General features: G+C 45.4%; 1 protein-coding gene across 1 annotated transcript; it reads right to left on the bottom strand.

Annotated features, from left to right (window-relative positions):
- Positions 1-17,127: 17,127 nt before the first annotated feature.
- On the bottom strand, positions 17,128-25,426 carry LOC144158771 (uncharacterized). The gene has a single exon (XM_077689910.1). It carries the CDS (start codon positions 22,672-22,674, stop codon positions 22,204-22,206), a length of 471 nt encoding a protein of 156 aa, XP_077546036.1. The 5' UTR covers positions 22,675-25,426; the 3' UTR covers positions 17,128-22,203.
- Positions 25,427-25,685: the final 259 nt, after the last annotated feature.

Raw genomic sequence — 25,685 nt, 5'->3', positions numbered from 1 at the left:
GGCGTTTGCTAGCTGCGCACGACCAGTTTCTCCTAACTTCAAGGCCAGCTGCGGCATGAGTAGGCCGCGCTTTGTCCGTCGCGCCGAAGAGCCGGTAATTGTGAAAGAACGACAACGGGAGCGGGCCCGTAAACGTGAACGTCCTCGGAGAGCTAATCTCAGTTTGGGCAATTGGAAAGCCAGGCAAACCGACAACGCCGGGCCATTGGAGGGGTACAAATAGCTGGGATAGGGCATTTGGTTTGACGAATATATCACAACCAAAGGGGACACACAGGACAAGTACAAGTTTGGTTTATTCGAAAGACTTCGCGTTTTATAGAGCCCCTCGCCCTTGTCCGGCACCAAACGATGACTTATTCTTCACTATAAAATTAAACAAATTAAGCCACAATTTTGATTCTCTCGCTTAGTCGTGTGTTTCGTGATGTCTGAGATGGCGTATCGAAGAAACAATTGCTACTACGGTGACTGGGACTGCAGCGAACGCCCAAACATGTTTGTTACCTTTTGGCACCATCTTGGAGGATGATATATATATATACGAACGCTACACCGCTCGTCCTCTTAGATGGCGCAGCTATACTGTTCAGAACAAGCTCATAATCGCTGTCTGTCTACACTCGCTTTGTTTTTGACCGGATTTGTGCCTGGGTAACGTTTTTTACGGTTGATAATACCGGTTTCCGGGAACATGGCGTATACTCGACAAAGAGACACAGAGGATAACGCCGCTAATGCCACTTGGTCAGGGCAAGCTAACGCGCCGGACGGCTGTGCAGCTATAACCCGGGTAGCGCGCAGTTGGGGCTTCTGTGTTTACATGTGCCTGCATAACTTCCCTTGTTTACCCCAGCGTTCTGTTTTTTACTTCATGTTTTTTGCCATGCGGCATGAGAAGAAGGTATAAAGATGGAAAGAGAGAAGAAAGAATAAAGGAGAACAAAAAATGTCAAAGTAAGAGAAAGATATGAAAGTAGGCAAGAAGAGAGAGTAGGGGTGCGAAAATCACAAGTAGAGCGGAACCCGATAACACTGGTCAAGTCGACAGGTCGGCATGCAGACCGGTTTCGTGCAGAAAGTTGATCAGCGGCCTGCACTAGCGATTTCCTTGCACCCACAGGTTGAAGTCACGCCGTTTATGCCACAGAGTACCAACCACACTGAGCGCATTTCACCGAGCATTCCTTGTTCCTTTGCACATCCACAAGAGATGTTTGACGTCCGCTTCAGCCGCTGGAGCCGGACCTTTGGGACATGTTCCTCGGTCTTCTGGTGAGTATACCCAACTCCAGGTTACTGAAGGTGTGGGAGCCACCCCAGACCGAAGCCTCCCGTGAGAAACTTCCTTCACCCGGAAAGATTAGGGGGGAGTAAGCAGGCACACGGGGTAATTGGGGCACGTCTGTCCTTTCTCAGGAGAAATTTTCTGGCTGGAAGACAGGAGTGTGGATCAAAAGATAGCGGGCTAGGGCTGGATTCAGAATCAGGTGGGAAAGAAGAGTGCGGAAGAGTGTACGCTAATTGGTTAAAAAAATTCTGACCGTGCCCCTGTACCCAATGTATGCCTATCATAAGCGGTACTGCCGTGTGGAGGCTGTGAATATGCTGGCTGATAAGAGGAGACTTTTTCATTCGTTTCAGGTGCGTCACTGTGTGCACCTGTGTATATATGCGCCTCCGTGATGTTAGGGAGTGCACCTGCAGCTTTCCTTGCGTCATATACGGCCTGGGTCTGCAGTAGCAGCGTGCCTGGCGTGTCGGTGATATAACGGCGCGAGAATTTCATTTCCGGCTGCGTGGCACTGACGAAATCTGTCATTCCTACGTGCAGTAGAAAATACTGCGTGTGTCACGGCCGGGCTCGACTCTTCTCCCGCGCTCCCCTTACGGCCTTCGCAAAACCGGCTCGGCGCATGGGATTTTTTCTGACGCGTAGTTGGGGCGGCTGACCGCACGAGGGCAGCACCACCTCACCGAAAGGTCCGCGTCGCCGCGTCTCCGCGCAAGGGAAGAGCAAGGCAGCTTGAGCGTCGACAACATAAACAGTCAGCTTTCGCGGTGGCATTTCCGCGTGAAACGGGGCAGTTGGTGTAACTGATATGGCCCAGATTTTTTTTTGTTCTGGTATAAAAACGATATACACGGAAGGCACTTGTCTACGCAATAAAAACAAAGCGAAAGTTGTTCGCGTATATACTATATTTGCTTGCAACAATATTCCTGACTTGAGGCGCACCGTGACACATAAAGTTTTATTTTATGCCCAGCTTTATACAATTTTGGGAAAAAAGTATATCCCGTATGACTATGCCTGAATAAAAAAAGCAACACTCCTCACAAGAACTGCCTAATGTAGACGTGTAAAACGCAAAAAATAACACCAAGGACGAAAAAGGACGACAGGCACAAGCGCTACTTCCGACTATATTCGTACCGCAGGGATGCGGATTCAAATCCCGGCCACGGCGGCTGCTTTTCTGGTGGAAGCGAAAAGCGAAAACGCCTGTGCGTTTGAGATTTCGAAGGACGTTTAAGATACACAGATGGTCAAAATTAATCCGGAGCTTTCCTCTACGGTGCGCCTAATCGCCTGTGTAGCGTCGGCGCATTTAACCCCATAATCAATTAGACAGCATTTATTCATAAAAACGCTCATATATTACACAAAAAATGCGCACATCAGCGAACAATTACATTCCACAGCGTATGTAACCATCTGTCAGGCGACAAAATGGCAATATGTTCTGACACAGCTCGTGAGTACAGATGACTAGGCAACAACCGACCACTGTGTGACACCCGGTACCAGACATAAAAAAGGAAAAAAAAAAACAAGGCATATAAAGCAGGGTGCGGCCGTTTGGAACTATTCAGGTGCAAGATAAACCGAATGACGGCATACGTATGGGAGTGTGACCAAGGCGAGTCATCTACAACGCCAAATGCTTTCTTGTGCGAGCTGGTTTTTCTGCTTTGCTATCCCTACAGTCTCATTAAAGAGAGGCGTGCATTCGCATTTCCGGCAATGTGCACTGAGTTGCAGTGTATATATAAAAATATATATTCCTTGTGAGCTGTAGTGTTCCTACCCCATGGTGCGAGTTTTTCCGGTTGATTCCTCGGAAAAATTGGCGAGTCCTGCATATTTATATACAGCTTGGCAATCCTCCTTGACAAATCGTAAATCCGATTGTTGAGTGTATAGCAGTTCGGCGATGATGCTTCAACTGACGAAATAATGCTAGCTTGTTTGAAGGCAACAGCACTACAATACAGCAGCCACTATGTTAATGTAGCGATTTTAAGTCCTTCAATTGAACCTGCAGAACACGAAGCCATTTCTCCACATTGCGGTCGATCTTCACGACATCTTTTCATGGCGCCACCAATATTTTTCGTCGCTATGGGTGTAGGCCAGCGTTAGTAGGTAAAATGCTAGCAGCTTACTGGGCAACAGCGCATATTCATGGGAGGATGTGCAACCATGCACTTTCCGCGACACTGGCATGTGGCAGTAACCGGCGCTGCGGCGCAGTCACTGCGCTGTGAACGTGCTTGGCGGCGGCGGATCAACAGTGAGCTAGCAGCGCCACCCCAACTTGCGGCGGCAGGCAGCAAGGCGCCTCAATGCGAAGGCCGTAAGGGGAGCGCGGGAGGAGGAGAGTCGAGTCCGGCCGTGCGTGTGTGTACAATACGCAGTAACCTTCAGGGACCGTGGTACCTGAGGTTGGCGCTGGATGGTCACGGCGACAAAGCTTCTTTGTCTTATTGGTTGTTATTTCTTTATGCCTTCATTATGGAAGGTCGTCTGTATACGGTTGAAGTCACGAGAGGCTCATTGCAGAAATGAAAATGAAGCGGTTCTACCATACGTATATAAAAACGCTTGAGCTTTCTTGCTTCTTCTTGCTGGCTTACAAGCTCCGGGATAGTATTGAGCTTGGCGTGTTCCTGTAAAATAGAAATCCGGGTAAGACGATGAACTGCCGTGCTGGTCGGGTGATATCCTAAAGCTCCACCCATTATTGGACTGTGAGTCTAAGAAACTGTGCATGGTAAAGTAGGCGTGGCTTTTGAGGAGCGCGTACAAGTCGTCGAACCGCCTCCGTGCGTGCTCCTCTACTCCAGGTTGCAATTCGGTGGATCAAGTGTAATGTCGTGGAAGAGTCTTCCTGTACCTTTCGGAGCAAATGTATACCCCTTAGCCTCGGAGGCTAACTTTCTTTACGCCTTTTTAGCCATTTGTACATAGCAACCCTTCCCAGCAGATACTTCCGGGCCCGCTTTTTGTGCAAAGGCATCAAAAACATCCAGGGCTTGCTTGAGATGAAGAAGCTGCAAATCTATGCGTCGGTTTGTAGGCGACAGCGCGACATCGTCCACGTAAATGAGGAATCTCACACAAGGTATGTCTTCAAGCTTCCATGCTAATTTTGCAAATGCGATGTTGAACAAGGGACGCCTGCATGGAACTTTGCGATACCTCACTATTCAATGTAAACAAGCCTACAGGCTTTCCGTCCACTCGTATTAGAAACGTTTTTGAGCACATAAAGCAGTGTAAAACTGTCGTTACATGAATGCACCCCCAAAGACTCTTGGTTTCTAAGTATTATCCTGTCGTCCACGTTGTCACAAGTCCAGGCAATGTCAGTAAACACCACAGTTTACACAAGGTGACTGTTGGGTAAAACATGCAAGATATCGTCAACCAGAACAGACAGGTCATCCTCTGCACCAAGGTGATGTCTGAATTCGATATGAGCGGGATGGTATTTCCTCTTTTGCCCCAGCCACCAGAATAACCGAATTTGCCACTTTTCGTTCAATTATCTTGCATTTTGCAGGGGAAAAGGAAATGGGTCGAAATGCACTAATACCCGTGGGAGGTTTTCCCGGTTTGGGGACAGGCACCATCACTGAGCGTTTCCCCTCGGATGGAGTGACACCTTTAGCCCACACATCATTCAGCGATTAGAGTAGTTTCCTGAATAGCTCATATGGGATAGCTCAAATTTCCTGAACAGCCAATATGGGATTTCATTATAACCTCGAGAAGAGTGCGCCTTTGGTTCTTCAATGGCCGCGATGGGCTGGGCCATCGTAAATGATTCGATTATTCCTGAGACATCCGGTACGTCATCACAGGGAGAGACGGCCAGAGGTTGTCGCCGTGTGTAGCATCCCACGGGCCTCCCAGAGGCGCGCGGAAGGACATAGCCCACGCCGGTCAGTAAGAGAGCATAACTTTGCGCTATTGTCAAAACCAGGCTCGCCTATACATAGTTCCAACGTAAGAGAGGAAGGGGGGCGATGGAGAGGAGCGGCGATAGCTGCTGCCGCAACGTCACAAAGGATGCCTACTAAACCGCGTGCGGAACGCAAGGGTGACGGCTGCGCAGAATACGCAACAGACACAATGGTCTAGAAGATAACGACGCACCGACCAAGAAGCACGCGAACCCATATGCCGTGCACCTTGCAGCCACGACTGCCGGACTCCCCTACGTGTCGTAATCCTAAGCCTACGCACACGATCTTCCCCCGTGCTACAAGGGCGTGTCAATCCTAAAGAACCGCGATCTCTGTGTAGGATAAAGCAACGCAAGTACCTATAAATGACACTTACGCCCCTCCGTATCTTGTGCGGTAGCCAACGTACCAAGTCGCCTCTGAGCCGCCGATGACATAGCTGCCGCCTGACCGCTGTAATCGGCTCAACAACAGCCGCTCAACTTCTACACTTCACCGCTCCCTAGCACCTATGCGGTGCCGCACTGCCGTCACAGGGTAGGAAAACGAACAGCCGTAGCTCCCGAGGAAAGAGCGCTGTCGCCCGCGAAAGCTAAAAGCCCTTACTTTTCAGCCGAAGATATTGTTCACGTGTTTGTTCATGGTGTTCCTACTACTGCCCTAACCGATAATGGAGTTCCTGTATCAGTCATTCATGTCGACCTCTGCCGTATAGTTCGTAAGGTTTTCAAGCCACTTTCTGGACTATCCTTGCGCACCGCCAATGCACAACAGAGTATCCCCATAGCAGCATGCACGGTACGTATCGTTATTCAGAAAATTCTGTACACCGCGGAATTTGTCACATTGGTATCTTGCTCTCATAACGTAACCCCAGGATGGAACTTTTTGTCGCGCCGTCATGCTGGCATACTCTCTGCACCCCTGAAGACAAAGCCTTCCCACCACGTTCCTCCGTTTCCGTTCCTTTTTGCTGCACATCTATCCCTAAGGCCAATATACTTTTTACGTCATCCGACATCTTCCGCCGTAGACGTCTTCCGCTGCCTGTCGCCCTTTTGACAGTTCGCAGTGGCACGAGTTCCATGATGATTACGAACTCATTGACGACTTCGTGCGTTATTTTATTACAATGTGAAACACTGGATTCTGTAGAGGTGGTTGATCCCCATCTTGTTGCGGAGTTTCTTGATGATTCGCCCCATATGCAAATCGACGAGTTGAGTACTACATGCGCACCCGACAAAATATCTCCCAAAATTTCCCGCACCTTAATCGACGAGAATTTGAACGCTACTAAAGCAGCCCAGCATCCTTCGGTTTTGAGATGGTTTTCTTTGTCTTTCGACCATGGACAAACTTCTCTTGGCCGCACGCCCGTTGTGAGCCACGCAGTTGTCATTGGCTCACATGCCCCGCTTCGACAACGACGATTTCAGCGACGGACCACTGAAGACTGCACAAATGACATGCTTCAGCGCGACATTATTCGTCCCTGAAAGAGCCCGTGGGCTTCACTCATGGTTCTTGTGAAAAAGAAAAATAGGTCCATTCGGTTTTACGTCGACTACAGCCATTTGAACACCATAAGCCGCAAGGACGTGTATCCTGTCCCAGGCATCGACGACGCCCTCGATTGTTTGCAGGGTGCACATAGGTTTCATCGCTAGACCTACAATCCCAGTACTGGCAGGTCCCGATGGCGGAAGCTGATCGAGAAAAAAACTGCTTTTGTTACCCCTCACGGCCTTTATGAATTTAATGTATTGCTGTTTGGGCTTTGCAGCGCACATGCCACATTCGAACGAATAACGGACAGCATTTTCAACGTACTCAAATGGAAGACGACGTCGTTGTTCTCTCTTAGGACTTTCAAACGCATTTCGCCCGCCTGGAGAAAGATTTTACCTGCCTTGCAAGTTTTTACCGGCGCGCAAGCTGACACTCCTGGGCCACGTCGTTTCCGATGACGGGATTCTTCCAAACGATACGAAGCTTAGAGCCGTAGCCGAGTTTCCGAAGCGACCACCATAAAGGGACCCAGAAAAGCTTTGTGAAGGTGGCAATCAAATGCATTTAGGTGGTAGAACACATAACGGGGGATTTTTGAGACACGTGTGAGCCCCATACGTTGTACGGATAATTTGTAAACAATTTTTGAAGATCGCCTTTCTCAGACGATGAGCGCGCCGCCGCAGCGAGCCGACCGCGGCTGACGCAACGCCAACCGCGGCTGACCCAACGGCGAGGCGCCCCCCCTGATTCGACCGATCGTCGGTCACCGGCAACGTCACTGCCATTGGCTTCCGGCTGCTCTTCCTCCTTCCTGCGCGATCCCGAGGCAAAGGCGGGTCTGCAGCGATTGAGGCGTGCCTAGGCGCAGGAATGTAGCTAGCGGGGAACGGAAGTCGAGCGTCCCGATGTCACATGGCTATTCCCAGTGTTTCCAGCTGCTTTGAAAGAAGCAGAGAGGGTGGAGGAATCGATCGGCAAGGTGGAAGAGGTGCACTGAATTGCTTCTGGCGCAGCTAATACTGAATGTAGATCAATAATTCCAACGGCATTGCATCGCTATATTGGTACTACGCGACAATAAAGGCCTTTTGTGACTTTTACAAAAGGCTTTTCTGGGTCCCTTTAAGGTGCTTCGGTGCTTTGGGCGTGCATTATAGCAACATACATACGTGTACCTGGGTCTGTGTAAAAAAATAGCTTTTCTATAGAAAAAAAATTGGGCCCATCTCCCCACGAGGGGGGACTCGAGTAAATGCGTCGCGTAGGGGGTGGGTGTATTGCATTAACGTTAGTGTTTGGGGGGTGGTGGTGGGGTGGTGGTGAATGTGCTAACTATTATTGCTTATGACTATTAATTATTATTATTTCTTTCATGTATTATTATTACTTTCGTGATTTTGCGACTCGAGTCCCCCCTCGTGGAGAGATGGGTTTTTCTTTTTTTTGTGACGCAAGAAGTGAAGGCAAGGAGTAGGTTGTTGTAAGTCATTATTTATTTATTTGTTGCTGTTGTCGTTGTATTGGACGCTCAGAACGACGGCTTCGTGGTCGCTAAAGTGTACTGTTAAGGGGTCTTTAAGCAGTGGTCGTGCGTTGCAGCAACTGGTGAAGACGAAATCGATGCAACTGCTGCCGTGTATCAGCAGCTTCTTGACGTAGTTTGAATGAGTCAGGGATATAAGGCGCGTTCGTACCCTTTGATTCTATGTCGCTTTTGTGGCGCTGTGGGAAGAGCACCATGTACCTCGCGTTCCGCCCACAGGGTCATGGGATCGAAACCAGGCGCCGATAACTATTATTTTTTTATATAGTGTAGGGGGAGGGGTGCGGACCTGTTGTTGAGAGCGAGGAGGGTAGCGTGATGCGGGAGAGGAGGAGTGGGGAGAGGGCGCACCTGTGCGCTGAGCTGTTGCGGACGGACTGCGGACGCTACATGTTAGTTAAAGAAATGCTCTGCATTTAAAAAAAGGTGAAGTGCCTTCCTTGCAAAAAGGTCCCCCCTCTCCCCTCTTCTACATATTGATTAAGAGCCTTTGTGATCTCATGGACGGTGACAACACGGCTCTTCTCCCAGACGACAGATTAGAGTGCCACAGTAACTGTGCCAGGTTCCATTCAATCTGTTTGCACACTGGTCTGTTTGGTTGATGTACGAGTATGCTAGTATTACCTCAACTGAAGGAAGTTTCGTCAGCTTCCTTTACGAAATGCTAAGGGAACATTTGTTTTATTCACTATTGATGTTTATTGTTGTTTTTTTTTTGTAGCGTAAGCTATAATGGCTGAGGTTGAGCAGTTTCGCGTGTGCCGTCAAGGGCCGTTCTGCGCAAGCGCGAGGAGCAGTGGGTAGGTTTGGATGAAATCGGATCGGATCGGATTGGATTGGCTTGGATTAAATTGGATTGTGTTAGATTGACATCCAATCCAATTGGAGTACGGGTGTGTAGAGTAGTGGGTCTGCACCTTCGCCGGTCTGCGCATTCCAGAGAAGTGACGTCATAGCCGCGGCAGACGCACTGGCGCCGGCGCGTGCCTAGCTGTGCGCCTCTGTTGCGCAGTAGCCAAGTCTGACGCTGCGCCGGAGCCGCTTGATAGCCGTTTCGCGTGGCTCCTTGAGAGACGTGCTGCGCATACGCGAGGAGCTGACTGGAATGGACTGGATTGGATTGGATTAGACTGGATCGGAAGTCGTTTTAGCAGCAGTAAGCATGATTAATCAGCTAATCCCAGACAACCAGGAAACCTAAGAATAACCAGCTGAACCTTAAGCTCACGCTACGTATATCCTGGCATAGCCGAGCTAAGCCACTGCTAATTTTTCCAAAAACAGTGGACGCATGCATGAGCTGGCAAATTTGGTATGCTCCGAGCATTATCGTGAGGACGAAAGAGGACCAACTCGGACATTCTTGCAGGCAAGCTCGATTGGTCTCGTCCTGGGCTTGGCTCCTTTGCTTTGCGCTTACACCTGCCAATGAACCCGGAGAACGTGCGCAACAGTGGTGTTCTATTGGTGGCTATACGCCACCTATAGATTCGGACATGCGTGCTAGGTAGGCCAGTTATATGCTAAAGAAGGGCTCCGGCTCAGGCTAGTTAATATTCTGCATTTGTAGATTTAATATTTGTAACTTCCACCGCAAGTTAAGTGCCCGAGGGTGAAATATATAGGACCAAAAAGGTACACAAAAGGTAAGCATAGAAGACCAACTTGGGGCCACTCGACACGTGCCAGTCAAAAACATCAGGAGTTCGTATTTAAGAACGCTACTTCTTTTTCCGACGAGGCTATGTGTGTCACAGACACACCTGAAATTCCTAGCAACCTTTTAGTCACCTATACTACCTCGCGCGTTCGTTGGTCCAAAGTGTGAAACAATATGGCGGAATTTTTAATGTACAGAGCATACAAACGGATTAACCGCAGTAATTTGAAATGTGCCCAATATTTCCTTTTTGCACGTTGTTTTGATTCTCGAATATCCTAGAGTTGACGCACCGTGCCGTCTGTCCTACATGTACTTTTTCACAGGCCATCGGAACACAGTAGACGAACTCCACTATCACAGTCGACGTACTTCTCTTGGTGCCTCATGCTACAGCCCCTCTTGGCTTTTTTTTTCGACTGGACATTTAGCTTTACAGAGCCGCTCAACTTCAGTGGTGCAGACAAGATGACCCGTATTCCACCTTTCTGCAATATTTTCATTAGCCTATCTGTGGCTACATGCAGGTGCGGTGGAACCGCAGTCTCACCAAGCTAATTACCTACATGATGACAAATTACAACTTTAATTAGACCGAACTAGGCTTCAGTACCTCATTCAACTACATTCCAGCAACGAATTGTTTTTTACGGGAAAAAACTGGGGAAGTGCTTAAAAGCTTTTAAACTTCCGCAACAGTGATGAGTTATGGACAGGAGTGATGTCATATGTGCCAACGCTAAAACCTTTCCAGTCTGTTAACGGCACGTTAGCATTTAAGTGATGCAATAAACAGAATTCGAAGCACACGTTTCATGTGCCTCATTTAATATCTCCATTATTTGTTCAGAGTTTGCGATATAATTAGTGTCATCATCGGAATACAACCACCTTTTTAATGAAGCAAAATTGTATTTTGTCTTCTTGGCCCTGGCCTCAGCCAGGAACCTGTGCCTCTACATCCCTCTGCACACGGTAAACACAGGACTTCACCAGGGCGCTTTTGAAGCACGTTCTCGCTAAGAGCACTTCACTAATTTGTTGTGGGCAGGCTTCTACAGCAAAAGGGGGCCCGGCTACAATCGTTCAGCCATGCGTTTTTGCTATAATTTAGGTGTACGATCACCAATCACTCAAACAAGGTTCTGTGACGTCATTAAGAAATTGTTGGAATGTGGCTATGGCGTTGCCAGGGTTTTACCTGTCTTCTTTAATATCTCCATTATTTGTTCAGAGTTGGCGATGATTGGTGTCATTGTTATCGGGTCACAACCGCCTTTTTAATGAACTAAAATTCTATTCTGTCTTCATGGCCTGGTCTCAGCCGAGGAACCTGAGCCTCTACAGCCCTCGGCACAAGGTGAACACAGGACATCTCCAGGGCGTTACTGAATCACATGATCGCTAGGAGTACTTCACTAATTTCGTGTGGGCAGACCTCTACAGCAACAGAAGCTTCTGGCTGTAAGTGGCATAACTCCAACAACGTGGTGGTCCATAAGCATGAGACTCATGTCGAAAAACTTCAATGTGTTTCAGGAACTTTATGCGTTATTTAAATCAGGTTCAGGCACTCTTGGAGCCCTCCAAGTGTTGATGCATCTGTAAAGCTAGACACCTCCCTCCGCAGCACAACCATCAAATCATAAACAAACCTGTACAGTTTGATGACATTTGTGGACAAACAGATACCCCAGCCAATTCTTGTCACTGCCACTTCCAAGGCTGAAAGCCATTATTCCATTCTGGGTTGTGCACTTCTTAAAGCGCTTTCTTATGGAAGGTGTGGGCATGCAGCAATGCCTGATAAACAACTTTTTCTTCTCAGCTAGCAAAAGCTTTAAAGCTGGCCTTTTAAATTAAATTTCTGAGCTCATTCTGCCCACAGATTGTGTGTGCAAAATTAAACCATTTGAGCAGCATAGAAAAAATATGAGTGCCCAAGCGACAATGGTTGTCTTAGGTTTGCGGGGACATCATGGTTTATCGTTTTTATTGGTTCACACAACGTCTTAAACAAACTTCCGAAGATACGAGAAAATGAGGTATGGTGCTCAGTATAGAATAACACAAACATGAAACACGCAACAGCAGTGGATGACATCCAGAGCCTATCCAATAAAAAGGTTCAAAAGCTGTGAAAAATAGTAAAAGTGTACACAAGTGTTTGCTACCATGGCCTTATCTGGGAGTCTGAGATCGCCGAGTTGTCAGCCGAATAAAGCAAGGATATGCAGTTTAAAACGGAACACAAAACACTCGAACAAAACTTTTCACGAAGGATTACACAGAGAGACAAAAAACATTTAAACCATGGAAAGAAACTTCTTTGAAGCTCGCAAGGGTATCACAATACGAAAAGCTACAACCTATTCATGCATCAGATGCAAAGATAGAACTTTAGTATTTGTAGACCACTAACCTTTACCTGCATAATCACTAAATGCATTTGTGACACTTCCCATTTAAAAACAGAAATGTGAAAATATATAAGCCAGTATAACAAGAGCCGTAGACAAATGACAAGAGTGTGCAGAAACTAGATATGTTCTTGAGATCGTGCTGCGGGAAATGTTCGAAGTGTACGAAAAACACAAGCAATAAGGGGTACAACTACATTAGATTAGCTCCAACTACGAACGAAAGCAGCCCAGATTCACCTCTTGCAAATAATATCATGGATCTGAAAAAATTATTTTAAGCTTACTTTTCTTTGCATTGTTAAATACCCAGTCAAAGAAATCACTCAAGGGACAAAAAGGGCGTTAACCGATAAACCCCTGCAAAGCAGTAAAAGAAAGTTATCTGGGCAAGTTTGACCAAAACAACAAAATTCATTCGTATCACTACAATGATTGAAGTAGCTAAAAAATGCAAGACTGTAGAATATATTTTGGTACGTACTAACGGAAAGTGCTATAGAATACACTTCCAGTTGGGCAACAAGAAACAGCTTTTTTGTTTTTGCTGAAAGAACTTAATTTCCCAATGAATTAAACCCAGAATGCTTTTTATTAACAAGAACCAATAAACATGTGCACTTATCAATAAACTGACTCCTTCTGGATGCATAAATTTACATTCTGACCATTTGATTCAAACATTTGCCCTGGCATACACACTGAAGGTAAGAAAATGATTGACAGTGTGCATCAAAACTCTGGAAGTTTGCACGAAAAATCTCTCCTGTGGTATTAGATGCAGGAACAGAACTCTTAAACACGTTGGGATATTTTGCAAAAAGTGAAAGGCTGGTTGTTGAGTAGAAAACGGTTGTTGTGAGAGCAGCAAACAAACAGCACAGCACGTGATACGCCGAAACAATAAACACAGCAGTTGAATATGGATATAGGTAAAGTAACAGCAGTGCATTTAGAGTATGCATAGATGAATTAGGAAACTTGCACCTGCTTGCTTAATGTACGCCCTGCTCTTCAAATAACTGCCATCCTACTTTTCCACCTAAGTCTGCCTTTCCAGTACATACATCACTAAGCAGAATGCAACAATTACAATTGAAATGTACCGTGTGCCCATATATTGGTGTCACAGACATATATTCGTACCTCAGACAATTATTTTTGTACAAGGGCAAGTTCTAGCCAGGCAAGGAAGCGGATATGTAAAGCATTCTATGCCATGAGTAGTATGCATTTGCATTGTCTGTCTGCTACTGAGAAACATCACATGCACTGTTGATAACACCTAATCACACATTATACCCTCTGTGACAAGAAAACTGCACAACCAAGGTATCTGTATGGACGACGCCATTGCAGATGTATTACCATGAATGCTCTCTTAAAGGGACACTGAAAGCAAAATCCGAGTTGCTCTAGATCGATACATTAGCTCATGGAGAACATGAATGTACCCCCTTACATGAAGCTTTTCTAAAATAAGGCGGAAAGTAGTGAAACTATCAAAACGGGTGTTGCCACCCTGGCTATACCACACCATGTACACCGGAAGTGCTTTAAAATTGCTTACCAAATATTTTAACAATACACCTTCAGAAGTTTATAAATGGAAGTTTTTGTAGTGTCACATTTTAACATGGAAGAACAAAGAGAAAGCTAACAACAATATCATGAAACCACAGCTGCTGGAGCGCGCAGATACCCCAAACGCCAACAAGTTCGTTTCCGTTTTAGTGCAATACATTTTGCAGCGCTCGGCCAGATACTTGCGGAACATTGTACTGTACTGTAGAAGAGCCGCATTTATTATGACTCTCGCCGCTTTTTCTGAATAAAGAAAACAAGGGAACACTTTTAACAGCAGGGATGTTTATGCTTCAGCATGATCTGTTGACAATCGGAAAAAATACCGCGAAAAAACACCTCCCGTGCGATGGCCTGGCACGACCTTCGCCCAGCCGCGTAGGCGGAGCCAAACCTCGCATAGCTGTGACATGGCGCACGCCAGCATGGCTCGATCATCAAGCGCAATCTGCCCAACATTCGTATGATCTCTCATGTGCTCTTCTCCTCGCCAGTTCACGTGCGTTTGCGCCTGAAGTGGGAAGCACATTACAGCTCGCTCTACAGATGCTGAGTTCGCGAAGACGGTTGTTGCCAATGAAGCCGGTTGCCGCCGGTTCTAGCATGTGCTAATGCGGTCCACTTTATGAGATAGGTGAAAGCCTGTGGACAAAACGATGTGGGCCTGCCAGTCAAGAACTTTAAGCAGTAAGTTCGGAAAAATCATGTGAGGTGCAACAGCCACGTTTCTGACGAAAAGAGAGGGGTCGCCAGCTCTGCTCTTTCTCCAGCTGTGCACCAGTAGTGTAGGCGGTGGCAATTTTTTTTCACAAAGGTTAGTATTTCTAAGTGTAGACAACAGCTGGCATGCACAATGTCTTCCACAGCTACCGGTGGCTGGTACTACTTATCCACACTTCCGGGGTGGTTCCACTATGGGAAGAGCCAAGGGTGAACTACGCACGAGCAGTCGGTTCGACGCCACCATTCACATGGCTTAAAAATGACAACATGCTTTTTTTGAACAAAGCATACAGCACTGATCACGGACGCCATAAAGAAATATTTTGTTTAGTGGTAGAAAACAGCAAAAGACATACTTCAGAAAAGCACAACTAATTTGAATGAAACCTAGAGGAAACTAGCGAAACTGCTCGTTATATAGTAGCATTGTATTCCGTTTCTTCCACACCTCTATACGAAACTGCTGCTTGCTTGCTCCCGGTTAACTGCGACGCAAAGTGTGACGGCAGCAGCCACTGTTTGTACGACGAAATTGCTGCAAGAAAAATGCGGAAAGGAAGTGCATTGTTTGATTTCTGATTTCTCAGCAATTAAGGCATCGTTTGGCACCAAATCAATGCTAAAGTGGCTTTCGGAAAATCATTCTTTTGTTTGAAAACCAACTTGCTGGTTGCCTTCAGTGTCCCTTTAATACCCAACCACTCCATTATTACAGTACAGCATGCAACTATAAGAAAAGCGTCATTATTGACTCAATCAGGTCACATGAAACTGCATTACATGACAAAAAGAAAGGCATGTCTTAAAAAGTCACATTAAAAGACTCTTGGGTAGTTTTCCCCATTTGAAAGAGAAACCAGGGCCCATTCAACGAAGGAACTCTTCCTACGGTGACGAGGACTGGAGGAACTTGTTCATTTCACATATTTTTCATCTCTACTTGTCAAGTCCTTGTTTGTGGAGTAGATTGAGTGCCGAACATCTCTAGGCCCAGAATGCTGCTGGTTCTGAAATTTTTTTTTCGGTGAAGCATTCTTCGACAGCCTTTACTCTACATTTCAGAGCTGTCAAGAACTACAGTCAACAAAGCCTTGCCCACAAATCTGGCGGAGCAAGCATGCGGCAAACATTTCAGCAGGCCACCACATTCATAGAAGCACTCGTGCATCACAGAGAACCCCATCGAAAGGGTCACCACACTCTGTGGGAGCTAGACTTCAGCAAATGTTTCTCCAGAAGCATTTTAGGGCACCCACCTCAGCCTCCCCAAAACTTTTGTCACCAGCACATGTCAATGTATGCTCAGGGTTCCAGGGAGTCGCAAAAATTTCCAGCAGGACAGAAGATCCAGCAAACACCACTTGCTGAACATGCTAGGTGAAAGTGTCAGCCACTACCTTTGCCATCCACTGCCCTTGTCACAAAGTTCTCGTGTGTTATGATAGCTATAGCAGTAGAACACATCCAGGTCATTTTCATATCACCTTGAAGTACTGTTGGACAGGAGCTGCATTGGGCCTCTTCTTTGTTACATGTCCAGTTGATGTCCACTTGATGTCCACAGCAGCCTTACACTAAACCTCATCAAGCTCTAGCAGGACACAATCCTTGCGAACAGTGAATGATTCTGCAAGGTCAAGTGGGTCACTAAGTGTAGACTGCAGCCATACACGTCTGCACACCTCTCAGGGTGAAACACCAGCCCCCAAACTTGATAAAACATTTCTCAGGAACACAAACAGTGGCAAATGGCTGCGAAGCATCCGGAAGATCTCTGGACGCCTTCTAAAAAGAGTTCCCCTGGGCGGTCACAACACCGTGCTGTTGGACGTGCTTGACATAAGTGCTCTTCCACGAGAAAGTCATCTGGCAGAACTGGCACCGGTAGGGTTTGTCACCCGTGTGCCTCCGCATGTGGCCGATGAGCGTGTTCTTCTGGTTGAACGCCATCGGGCAGAAGGGGCAGGCGAAAGGTCGGTCGCCGGTGTGGATTCGCACGTGCCGCTTCAGGTGCCACATGTCCGCAAAGGCCTTGCCGCAGTGCGAGCACTTGAAAGGACGGTTGCCACCCACATGGGACACTGCTCCATCACGGTGGTGAAGCGGGTGGTGACGCCGGTGCACCACTTGGCCATTGGCTTGCGAGTTGGTCACAATTTCCAGCCACCCGGATTCATCCACGATTCCATTCCCGGGGTCGAGTTCCGGATCTGTTGGGAGAAGGCGAACATGGGGATGAGTCGGTAAGAGCTCTAAATTGTTTTTCAGCTGAAATATCGCCAGCACTGCCCCACCATGGTTAACAGATGGCAAAACCAGGGGGCATCCTGACAACAGATACAATGCAGTGCTAGCACTCTCTCCTGTTTCATTTCGTTTGCTTTGAACTTTACTGTGCACACACAGTGCACACTGATGCCCCATTGACTGGGCCTTTACTGCACATTTGGAGTTCCACCACCATGTAGTCTTGTGAGTTCGCAAATAATAGCAGGTATAGCAAGTGAAGTAAAGTTATAAGTATTCAGAAGGAAATTTTTGCTTCTAGACTTCTGCAAGAACCCTGGGTCATTTATAAGGCCTAATAAACAGTTTGTTTTACCTTGAACATTTATGTTTTACAATACTCCCCCATAAATTTGTTTTCATGGGGCCTGTTTCACTTTGTTACTGATAAAAGGCTCAAAATGGCCCCCAAAATGTTAACCACCCAGTTTAATTGCATTTGTGTACCACTAAGTTCAGTCGCTTCTGTGTTCAGTTGGATTATGACGACATTGGACTTTACTGGCAGCCGACCTTTCTTAGGCAGCCCTAAAAACAGTTCCACAATTGTTTACGACCACATATTAAACGGAACAAATTGTTTTTATGTCATCGATGCTTCCAGATTCATCAGAAAATATTCTTCTGTACATCACACGGTGCACAACAAAAAATGCTCACGATCGCGCCAATTACACAATTACAACGAAAATTTACCACCCAAATCCAGTTAGGGCAGGTATTAGAGCTGTGCACGGGCCAAAAATTTGGGCCCGGGCCCGGTGCTTATTGCAATAGGCCCGGCCCGACCCGACGAAGAAGGCCGACGGGCCGTCTTGGCCCAGCCCGAGACCTCATCCCTATGGTCCAGGCCTGGCCTGGCCCGGCTGCGTGGTTCCAACCCAAATACCGTAGGGGCCCGCGCCTGATTGGGGCACGTTTGGAAGCAAAAACTACCTCAAGGCTGTAAGATGCATCGTAAGGGAACTGATAACAGGCAAAACGAACATTAAACGGGCAAAACAACCCCAATTAAACATACCAAGTCCTGATCCGTGCTTTTACTGCGTCAGCAACATGTAGTTTCTGTGATATCATAGAAAACTTTAGTACTCCTTCACTGTGCCAGGCCAGCCCGGGCCGTCAGGACGGCCCGGCCCGTCCAAAGCATTTACATTTCGGCCCGAGTCCGGCCCGGGCCCGGGTGAGAAGTAAGTCGGGTGGCCCGAGTCCGGCCCATGGGCCGGGCCAGGCCCGGGCTTTTGGGTAAGCCCGAGCCCGTGCACACCTCTAGCAGGTATTCATCAATCTTGTAAAGCAACATTACAAAACATTTTTTTGAAAAAACAAGCCAAGCAAAACGAGAAGAATTCTTGCACAGATAAGCTAATTTAGATAAAGATATTTCAGCACCAGTTGATGCAGAGACGTTTATTTTGTCTCCTTGTGTTGTTTTTGTACATCGCCACCCACTCCAAGCCTGGCTTTGAAATGGGAGCAGTAGCACATTCACAAGTAATGAACAAATAAAACGAATACCCACAAAAGCCTGTCCTTTCACAGAGAAAAATGAACAGAGAATACCAGTATTGAAATGCCCTTAGATAAAGCTGCATAAAAATAAATTATCAGAAATGCATAATTACAATTTTGAAGATTTCTGGCAACCGTAATGAAAGCCTCCCAAAAAGGCTGAGATAGAAGAAAACGAGCTGTAGGCCTAGCACTAACAAGCACAAAGGCATTCATGTTAGGTTGTCCAGAGCACTGGTTATCTCACCGGAGTAAATATTACAGGTTGTGAACTATGGGGCACTTCTCAACCATAGAAACATAGATGATGCAGAAATCTAAAAAATATTGCTGCAAACACCACTGTGTTTGAATAACTGTAAAATGAATTGCATAAGCGAACACCACCCTTCAATTGAGAGCACATTAGCTGCTTCGATAGGAACATGCAGTTAAACCTGCGGTGGGCTCAAGAACAGTTAATTATATAGGTATTGGCTTCCTGAATTTCGGTACCGATCAGAGTGGATCTACAATAAAAAACATGTAGTACAAATACAGACGCAACAAAATACGCCATCAAACAAAACTATTAGTCAAAAAGTGGCCTTCAAACAATACTCTGTCACAGAAGGAAAACTATCCAACTAGCAATGAATAAACAATTCCACACAAAAAAAAACAATACTAACCACCAAGAAGGCTTAACTCAAGCTAATAATGGTCTTGTAAAATGATGTGCATAAATATGTGTGGAATGTATATTGAAATTAGGATAAACATGGGCCATAATCATTCATTGCTAGCACTTTGTATAGATAATAAAATGTGCATGGATGGGATGCTTGTAATGTGTGCCAAGTCATCCTTCACTCAGTCACAAAAAATTATGAAGCTGCTCTGAGCACAACCACACTCTAGGGCATTCAGCTTTAGGTCGTCCCAATACGAACCACCTTTGTGGGGGCAAGATATATTAAAAACAGCATATGAATTGTAGTGTTTGCATACAAGGAGTATATGGCTTTAAAGGTTTTCTAGAAAATGACAACCACAAACAGGCCCACAAAACACCACTGACAACAGTAGAGCCCTTTGGCTCAAGAAACCTGGATTAGGAATTACGAATACAATACATTTTTTTCTTAAAGAAGTGACCAATATAATTGCACGTACATTGCTGTTATACACCAATTTCCTCATACGACCATCGTTGGAAAAACAAATTCGCCACAAACATTTTTTTCCAGCTGTAAGGTACAACAACGTCATTAAATATTAATGCCGGAGATTGCCAAAAGGGGGAAGAAAACACAAAACAATTAAAATAGTTTCACTGATGCAAATGCTATCAAAGCACAAAATCTGTCCACAAAGACCTAATACACCCATAGCAATGGTGACTACACCAAAGCGTCATGTCAGCATTTTCAGGGTGCTATTGTCCATTATTTACACCCTCTTTACATGGGGAAACATGCATTCCTACAACTAATTCTTTAGTACTAAGGCAAATTAGTTGTTAATTTAAAGTACCTTGAATACAGCACAAATGAACTACCTACTTTTATGCACAATTTGATCAAACAGTTAGTGCAACACGTGGAGCTGCATACACATACAACACACAGGGACTAGCAAGTGAGCATCTCATCTCTCCTCCAAATGTCACCAAATGCCAGTTGAGATTACCCAAGCCGTGTATTGTGCACAACTAGAGATTTGCAGAGAAAGTAGACATTTGCTCCCTCTCGAAATGAAAACCTTGTTTGTATGCAACAGAAATCATTCATTATTGGCCTCCATCCACACTAAAAGTTATATGCAGTGAGACTAACTGAACACCTAAGAATTAGCACGGTCCCTTAACCGTTCGTGGTTCTTAGTCATGCTCCGTGTGGCAATCTAAGCTCAGTCACCACTGACTTTTTCCCCATTTGAATTGCACGCACTTTGCCTTACTCTGCCGAATGTACCATCTCATAGACACTGAAAAAAATATTTCCTTGTGTTTGTGCTTTTGTAAACTATACGGCAGCACATCAGCGCTTTAGAGTAAATATGTTCCGGCCTAGTGCGGTTCTGTTTACACACCGCTGGCCGCAAAGAATGCCACAAATCATATTGAGTGTTCCTGTGAGAAAAGTTACGTACATTTCAGCTCAAGTGTACATTGTTATAGCAAGGATAAGAACCACATGATTCTATCGAATGATGGAGACAGGGAAATGGTGTTTTTCGAGAAAATGTGTCATCGAAATCGCGGACTGCACCCAGGGAAATACTTTAAGCACTTTCCCACGCTTTTCAAATATTGCTAGAACACTTAAACAGGTAGATTAAAACCAAAAATATAGATTCCATCATGTGCTTTTTGCACAACCATAGTTAGCTTTCAAGGTGCCATAAACGGATGAAATTGTTTTGTATTGAAACGGCTGCAAATAGGGTAAATGTTTTAAACTCTTCCCTATGACACTTGAGTTTAAAACAAAAAATTGTTGTATAGGCACAGTAGAACAAGCTAACTAGTGCATAGAAGCAGTTGCTTCAATGTTTAATAAGGTCACAATTTCAATAAGGGCAATACAGTTAACTGGTATAGTAGATGTACAAGAACAAAATAGAAACTAATCCTGCTAATTTTTAAATATAAATATGAACCATTACAGAAGGCAGGAGCTCCCAGGAAGCAGCAGAAACTGTTTGTTTCAGAAATCCAGAACACAAACCCCGTTGCGGGTTTTAAATGCTCACAAGCGAATGAAAAGTACCTCTTGAAAAATGTATGATAAGAATTGACTCAACATATCATTGTGACCGGTTATTACATTTCAAAAAGCAATCCCCGTAGCTAGCTCAATTCGTGCTATCAAAGAAGATCAATACCTCCAACTTCATCTATTTTAATCTTCTAAAATCAACTCCAATTAGTTCTCCAACAATAGTGGCTGGGCAACATTGAACAGATGTGTTCCGGTAGCGACCTGCCTACTGATCCTAGGCCTAGGCTTCGCATATTTACCCACAACTGGCTACCCACTGCACATGTGTATGTATGTCCAGTTTTGTATGCCGCATGATACGCTTTTAAAGCCTTGTTATGATGTACATTCATAGCAGTGTGCTGTGCTGATGGAAGCAGGTGGTGCACAATTTCGTTTTAAGGCTGATAAGGTATTCGTATCAGCTACTTTGTAGACACAAGGGTAAAAGCTTTGCAGCCCTCCACTTTATACAGGGAAGCACGAAATCTTGGCCATCACATAGTTTACCGAAAAGGGCGTACGGCCCTCCCTTGCATTATTCCTGGCAGGTGATGCACTCAAAAGCACCTTAACTTGCAATTTGCATATCTCAGGTGAGGAAAGGGGCCATGTGGACGTATTCACAGAACAATGTACCCTTCGTAAACTGTTGTTCTCTGGCAATGGGCCTGTCATCTACCAAACCTCTGATCACTTGATCCAGAACATCACCAGTGGATTGAAAAATACACATTCTTACTGTAGAATCACAGAAAAGACTTTGCCAGGAAGGAGCAATGAAAAAGCTGGTTCCAACTGCTTAACCAGCCACAACAAACCAGAAGAAGCGTGAGGATGCATTGGGAGTGCAGAAGACCAACAAAACACACCATTTCCCAACGGTACCAACGGCTGCTCTGAGCTTTGCGGCACATCATCAGAATACCAGCAGTGCAGAAGTAAGCGTGTGTGGCACTACTGCCCCGCAGTGTTCTGCAGCGCCAGACCGTGCTGCTGCTGTAGGTGCTTCACGAGGGCGCTCTTCCAGGAGAAGACCATGTGGCAGAGGTTGCACTGGAAGGGCTTGTCGCCCGTGTGTCGCCGTAGGTGTCCCGCCAGGGTGCTTTTCTGGTTGAAGGCCATGGGGCATACGGGGCAGCGGAAGGGCCGGTCTCCCGTGTGGATGCGCACGTGCCGCCCCAGGTGCCACTGCTGCGCGAATGCCTTGCTGCAGAAGGGGCACTTGTGGCGGCCGCTCCCACCACTAACACCACCACCTTGTCGGACGTCTGAATGATGGTGCGGGAGCGAGTTGAGGAGGCGACGCCTGGCCAGCCCCAACGCAGTAGCACTGTTGCTTTTGTGTGATGAGATGGGTACGTGGTGGGTGCCGTCTAGAGAAGCTGCTACCCCATACGCTGGAAGAAAAGAGAATGGAAAGCTCATTCGGGGTGAAATGCCCAAAATTCATTATGGTGTATAAGAGACGGCACTAGACATTAGAGTTTTAGCAGTCCACCTGTTCTGTCGTTTACATGGTTACTGTGTTGACCGGGACCTGCCTGGGCACTTCCGCATTCGTCGCGGTAGGGTGGATTAGTTCCACAGACAGGCCCTCGCCATGGCCGTGCATTCGTCACGGTGGGGTGCGCCTCGTCGCTCTTTCCGCGATCGTAGGCGCAGTCGGGTGCCGGTTAACCCATTAACCACGTAAACGACGGAGCAGACGGACTGCTAAAACTCTCCATTAGTTTAGTAGGCAATGTTCATGCCAAGGAATAAAACATTTAAAAAATGCAATGATAAAGCTCGTTTTAGGTTAGGCCTCACTGAAGTGCTTGAATGGGATGTAAGCGCAGCTTTCAGTTTAATTTCAAGTACTGTTTGTCACTTAGGAACCAAGGCCACTACAAAACAACTTCAAAAAGGCCCCCTAACCTAAGCTGGTAAAACTGACTCTTTGCTCTCCAAATGAGCTTATATACTTTTTACTTCTAAGCTGTCGGTATACATTGTTAGATATAATGAAGCTCAGATTGTATTATGCTTCACAAGTTCTTGCCGTCATCATGACACATTCACTAAAGCACACTTTGAGGCCACCTAAATGTACTGCACACCACACATTATTTGAGAGATAGTGGAGCTGGTTGAGTGACTAGGTCATCATGCAAATATGGCCTACGAAGCACGAGTATCGTTTGTGTGAACTCCAGAAATGCATTGAAATGCAATTCAATATTTCTGGGATATGGTTTAGATTCTTGGATTCCACAAACTACTCTAAATGCGAATTCTTGTCATGAGAAATGGCAAATCCTGATGCATACAGTAACTACAAATTTCAAATGTCACTGAAATGATCTTCGAATCTACAAAAACAAGTTGAAATAAAGGTAAGAGCAATGTCCTAACCACACAAGCATTTGTGTGTATCGTCAAAATGACTTTCTCAAGTAAAAAGTTCATTGAGAAGATTCACTTCATCAGACTCTTTGAGGACATCATAAATCTAACAAGACTCTCCCATACGTCTACAATTAGGCTTCTCCACAAACACTTCCATATATTATGTGGCCAACAGCACATTTAGATGGCACAAGACATTGTCAGACACGGTAGAAGAAATAAAGCATTCAATTTGTAATTTTTAACACCACATATTTTCAGTTTGATGGTGTTAGTACCAAGAAATATAACCAAGGCGCTATCATTTTTGCAAAGCTATAGACAAAACTAAATTGTGCTCCAAAAATGTCTTTCCACGGAAGTGCTTTGAGGACAAGTAGTTTATAATTGACGAAATGTATAGATGAGTAATTTATGTGCGGTTTCAACTATTTAGTAATTTAGCAATTGTTCCCTTTTCTATAGGTCTCAGTCAAATTCCTTTCCATGGTCATTCAGCCATTGCTAAAACTTGTATTATTGTAAGTAAATATATATAAAGGGCAACCCAAGCCATTCATTAAATCATTCATAAAGCTTTAACTGCAGCAACAATTTAGCAAGTGGGTAAAATGGCATCATACCAGTTACTATACTGATCTCAAAAACAGCAGAACTTTGTAGATAGGACCAGTGAGGTTTCATAGTCTGAAAAACTTATTGTCGCTTTACACGTGGGATACAAGGCATCGAACTCAGACCTGCCTATGTTCAAAATGAAGGAATAATAGCACTGGCATTACTCCAGTAACAAATATCTAAGAATTTCCTAGTCATCTTTTGTGGCACGACATTCCCAAAACTGCCTTCTTGGCCCCAGCGTAAAGTGGAATCCACCAGTAAATACAAGTGTGTTTGAGTGAGTGTAGCAAACTTTGAATTCTAAAAAACGAATATGCTCCAACCACAAAATGCTGAAACTGTTAGGACAGTCATTAAAAATAATTTAAACACGGCTTCACAAAGTACATTCACAAGTCTGCAGCCTTGAATAATTGTGACTATTCATGGGTGTCCATGGTGGGAACGAAGGAGCAGCTGCTTTCCCTCAACAACACACAGGCGAACTGAATGTGTTTTCTTCAGAAAAGATTTTAAATTATTTTAATTAGTACATCTGTGTTGCCTATTAACTGGCACTTATTCTGCACACACGCAGAGAAATTTCTGTAGACACCATTTTTACTATTTCAGTCAGTCGCCAGACAGCAGCCGAAACAAGTGCACTAATATTTTGCCATGTTCCAACTACATGCTGTAATTTAAGTACAGCAAGCTAATTTTTTACCTCCATGTTTACCAAGCATATCATTCAACAAAGGCATTTTTATGATCATGTGTCTCCCCATTGCAACAGCAATATGAGAGGCAAGGTAAAAATAGACAAACTTCCATTTTATACATAGGGAAACATCAAAGAAACAAGAATTACCTGGAACAATGTAAAACATGCACAATTTGTATAATTTTGAATGCCAACAAGGTTCACAATAAAGGTACTGAAATTTCCCTCGAAACCACTTCCATAGAACAATTTGAAGCAATAACAATAGCCTGTAGCACTCACAGCTGAAAACACTGAGGAAAACAGTACCTAATAAGTACCTTCAGGCTACAAGATGTTCAGTCAACCACTCAAACTGCTAATACAACCAATTTGAACTCTACGATGCTACAAGTACAGTGTGAAACAATATTGTTCAGAAAAGGGGAAACCAGCGAGCAGAACGCAGGACAAGAAGAGGCACACACACAACACCGCTGGAGTTGTGGAGAGGAGGCACACACACAACACACAGCGGTGTTGTGTGTGTGCCTCCTCTTCTTGTCCTGCGTTCTGCTCGCTGGTTTCCCCTTTTCTGAACATTATGAACCAACTAGCCCAGCCATTCACTCTCTTGAAACAATATTGCACCATTGCACCTTTAGTGCTACATTGCACAGCATTCTCTTAAGACTAACCTAGCAAATTCGTGAAAACTACAACAGTTAAGGTATTTATGACAACT

Source organism: Haemaphysalis longicornis, unplaced genomic scaffold, assembly GCF_048455015.1.
Source record: "Haemaphysalis longicornis isolate Haplotype H1 unplaced genomic scaffold, Haemaphysalis longicornis Haplotype H1 scaffold_10, whole genome shotgun sequence".
NCBI lineage: Eukaryota > Metazoa > Arthropoda > Arachnida > Ixodida > Ixodidae > Haemaphysalis > Haemaphysalis longicornis.
This window is presented reverse-complemented; position numbering and strand designations above follow the sequence as displayed.

What these genes read in the sequence shown, in the direction of transcription:
- LOC144158771 (XM_077689910.1), bottom strand. Translation starts at nt 22,674, where the DNA reads ATGAGCTTTCCATTCTCTTTTCTTCCAGCGTATGGGGTAGCAGCTTCT.